This window comes from Empidonax traillii, unplaced genomic scaffold (genome assembly GCF_003031625.1).
Source record: "Empidonax traillii isolate 1590-97213 ecotype Southwest subspecies unplaced genomic scaffold, ASM303162v1 scaffold537:size946161, whole genome shotgun sequence".
Classification (NCBI taxonomy): domain Eukaryota; kingdom Metazoa; phylum Chordata; class Aves; order Passeriformes; family Tyrannidae; genus Empidonax; species Empidonax traillii.
Genome location: NW_020955730.1, coordinates 542634 through 545840, shown reverse-complemented (window position 1 = coordinate 545840; position 3207 = coordinate 542634). Strand labels below are relative to the sequence as shown.

The 3207-nt window shown below is 49.8% G+C and overlaps 1 protein-coding gene across 1 annotated transcript in view; it reads right to left on the bottom strand.

The window, feature by feature from the left end:
- RREB1 (ras responsive element binding protein 1) overlaps positions 1-297 on the bottom strand; it is a 123094-nt gene extending 122797 nt beyond the window's left edge. Inside the window, exon 1 of the mRNA XM_027897357.1 lies at positions 103-297. Within this exon, the coding sequence (XP_027753158.1) occupies positions 103-142 (40 nt within the window). The 5' untranslated portion in view covers positions 143-297. The remainder of the gene's footprint in view (positions 1-102) is intronic.
- Between the last annotated feature and the right edge of the window lie 2910 nt (positions 298-3207).

The following is a 3207-nucleotide window of genomic DNA, read 5'->3' as shown; positions in this document are numbered from 1 at the left end:
AAAAGAAGAGGGAAAAAAAAAAAAATAGATCCCTCCGGAGTTAAGGCACGCTCCTGCCCTTTGTGAGGGAGCGCGGCGGCCGGGCAGCCCCGCGGTACTTACGCCGGACTTTGCTGGGGCTGGGCTGCTTGCGCCGCGACATGCCGGGAGGATGGGCCGCCGGGGGGGCGCGGGGACGCGCCGGGGGGAGCGCGCACGGGAGTGAGCCGCAAACTTGTTCCGGAAAAAGGAATCAAAATGGCGTTTCTGTGGATGTGCAAAGTTCATCAACTCCGCGCTAACTTCCCGTCCTCCGCGCCTCCCTGGAGGGGAGAGATGGGCACGGTTAGGGACCCCGCCGCGCCGCGCTCCGCGGGCGCCCCCGCCCCCTGCCCGCCCCCGCGCTGCCCCGCGCACCCTGATAAGGAGACACATCACGTGTCGCTCCGGCTCCTCTCCCGGGGACGCGCTACCGAGGCAGCGGCAGCAGCCTGTTGCAAATAGCATCTCTAACTCGCCCTGGTCGCGGGGAGGGAGGGGCGCCTCCAAGGAGAGGAGTGAGCAACAACTTTCCTCCCCCCCCGCTTCTTCCTCCCTCTCTCTCTCCTTCCCTCCTGCGCCCGGCAGCGCAGCAGCGGGATGCCCCGGGCAGGCGCGGGGGGAGCGGGGGAGGGGGGGCGGCCAGGTGCCACGCGGCGCCCCGCGCCCTCCCGCTGCTCCGGCGGCCGCGCCCGCGGGGCTCTCCCGGGGCTCTCCCAGCCGGGCCTGCCCTGCCCGGCCCAGCCCGGCCCGGCCGGCGGCCACGCTCCGGGCAGAGCGTGCGTGTCCCCCGCAGCCGGCGGCTCTCCCCGGCTCGGGGCTGGAGCGCATCCGGAGCCGCCGGTGGCGGTGTCGCGCTGCCGGCTTTAAGGGATTCCGCTGCCCGTGGAAATGTCTGTGCGTCCTCCTCTTCCCAGCCCGGTGCCTCACCAGGTACAGCGTCCGCAGGCAGCAGCCCGCTGCTCCGCCGGCAGAAGTCGGCTTCTGGTTGTGTTTGTTTGTTTCCTCAGAAACTTTTCGTCCTTGCGCTATTTGGGTCTCAGCTGGGGTCAGTCATTCATCCAGCTGACGGAACCTAAAGGACATGAAATTTAAGAGGACCTTGAACATCAGCATAGGAACAGGAGGTCCAAATGCTGTTCCTAATCAAAGGCAAGATGCGGCTGCTTGCAAGCACAGGTAGTTACACGCTGCACAGGCGCTGTGCACGGCACTGCATGCACGGTCCTTCCTCCACTTTCCCTGCAGTGGAAGTTCAAAGGTGTAGAAGACTCAACATAGTGATGGAGAGGCGTGTCCAGAGTCGTGGGGTTTTCACTTTAAAGACAGTACCCATTTAAAGTTGTGTGACAAATAATAACAGTACATAAAAACAAAATAGTTGTCAGCACTCCATTCTGAAAGCTCGATGGGGAAAAAAAATTAAACCAACCCTGCTTCTGAGGAGTGTCCTAATGAGTATAGCAGGAACCAGTTACCAGTTTACACTTTATGCTATGTCTAAAGCTACTAAAGCTAGGCCTTTTAAAGCTGTTATTGGTGAGGTGGAACCTAAAGTCTCTGCCTGTTTTTTTTTAAAGAAATCAAGTCCTGACCTCTGAGCAAAAGGCTTGTATCAGCTTATATGGTATCCTGTCTCCTCATTGAAAAGGGATTCACATAGAGAAGAAGGCTAAATTGCAGGTATGTGGCAGTAAGACCTCAACCTACTAATTTCAGAAACAGTCTGTTACCTGTAAAATGTCATGACGAACTTCGTTTGCAACATTCTTTTCAAGTACTGGATAAAGGCATACAAGTCAGGAATACAGAGGTCCTGTCTCAAAGAGATGAGCTGTGCTTCATGCCAGGAATAGCTCTCTTCCCTTCTGGACTCCTAAGTAAAATGCCTGCAGGTGTGGTGAGCTGGAACCTGGAAAAGCCAAAACTGCAAAACTGAAAGGCGCACACGTGTGTGCATTCAGAAATGAAACTGCAGCTCTAACCTGCTTGTGTGTGTTGTGGTGGTTTCTGCAGGCTGAATTTTTGTCACCTGAGTTTTGTGCAGTATTAGACATGAACTTTGTAGACAAATTTTAATACTGTTAAAATGGAGTGGCTGATTGACAGAACAGCAATATCATACTTTACCCCACAGTATGAGCCACAAACATTAGAAAGCACATTCTCATTGTTCTAAGGTTCTTATTTTACCAAAAACAGTCAAGGGAAGCCATTAAAAAAAAAAATGATCTCGAAGCATCTTTAACCTTTTCATCTCTATTCCCATTGTACCTGCCAACCTGCAGCGGCAGAACTGCTGGTAAATTCAACAGCTTTATAGCCAGCTTACATCTTCACTTCAGTATCTCTTGTGGTCAGGCATCCTATTAAACAAAAACCTGAGCAGTTTGTCAGTCTCAGGCTCAGTCCTTAAAACATATTATTCGCCTTGGAAAACTGCTGTGATTTAAGCCTGCATAGCACACACATCTCATGGAGACTGGGCCTGGTTTGCACAGCCATTTACATAAGTGGCTGCAATTGAAACTGGTGAAAATTCCTGTATGGGTAATCGTATTTGGAGGTTAGCAACACGTGTCATTGACCTCTGGCTAATATCTCTAGTCTTGGAGGCATTTTGGACCACCTCTGCGTGAAGATTCTCATCCACCCTTGATCTGTTTTCTAACTTCGAAGGTGCTGAAGAGCCTTCGATGTGGGAAGTTTAGCAAGCAGATAGGTGGAATAGAAGAACAAGTGTTTTTCAATTCAGCATCTGCTCTAGAAATGAGAAAATGTAAAGCTCACATTGGAAAAAAATTAGGATTTTAGTACTTGGAGAAAATATGCAGATAATTTTTAAATTGTGTTTATGTTTTCAACATCCCTGTTCTTTAAGAAAGATGTAATGAAGGGTGAACCAGTACATACCATATTACATTAATGCTAGAAATTTAAAAAAAAAACCCACACAATATCCCCCAACAATGCAAAAGGGTAATGTAATAACTAAAAAACCCAATTAACTACCAGGGTTTATGAAATAGTAAAAAAATGTTATGTCTTTTAATAGTTTAGGAATTAATTATAATTCTGGGCTATTGCAAGGCAAAAGAAATTAAAACAACTCAGTTTTCCAACTTTCTGTCATTTGAACTTATTATAATGCATCAGGGAGGTAAAAAAACATTGTGGTCCAATACTGAA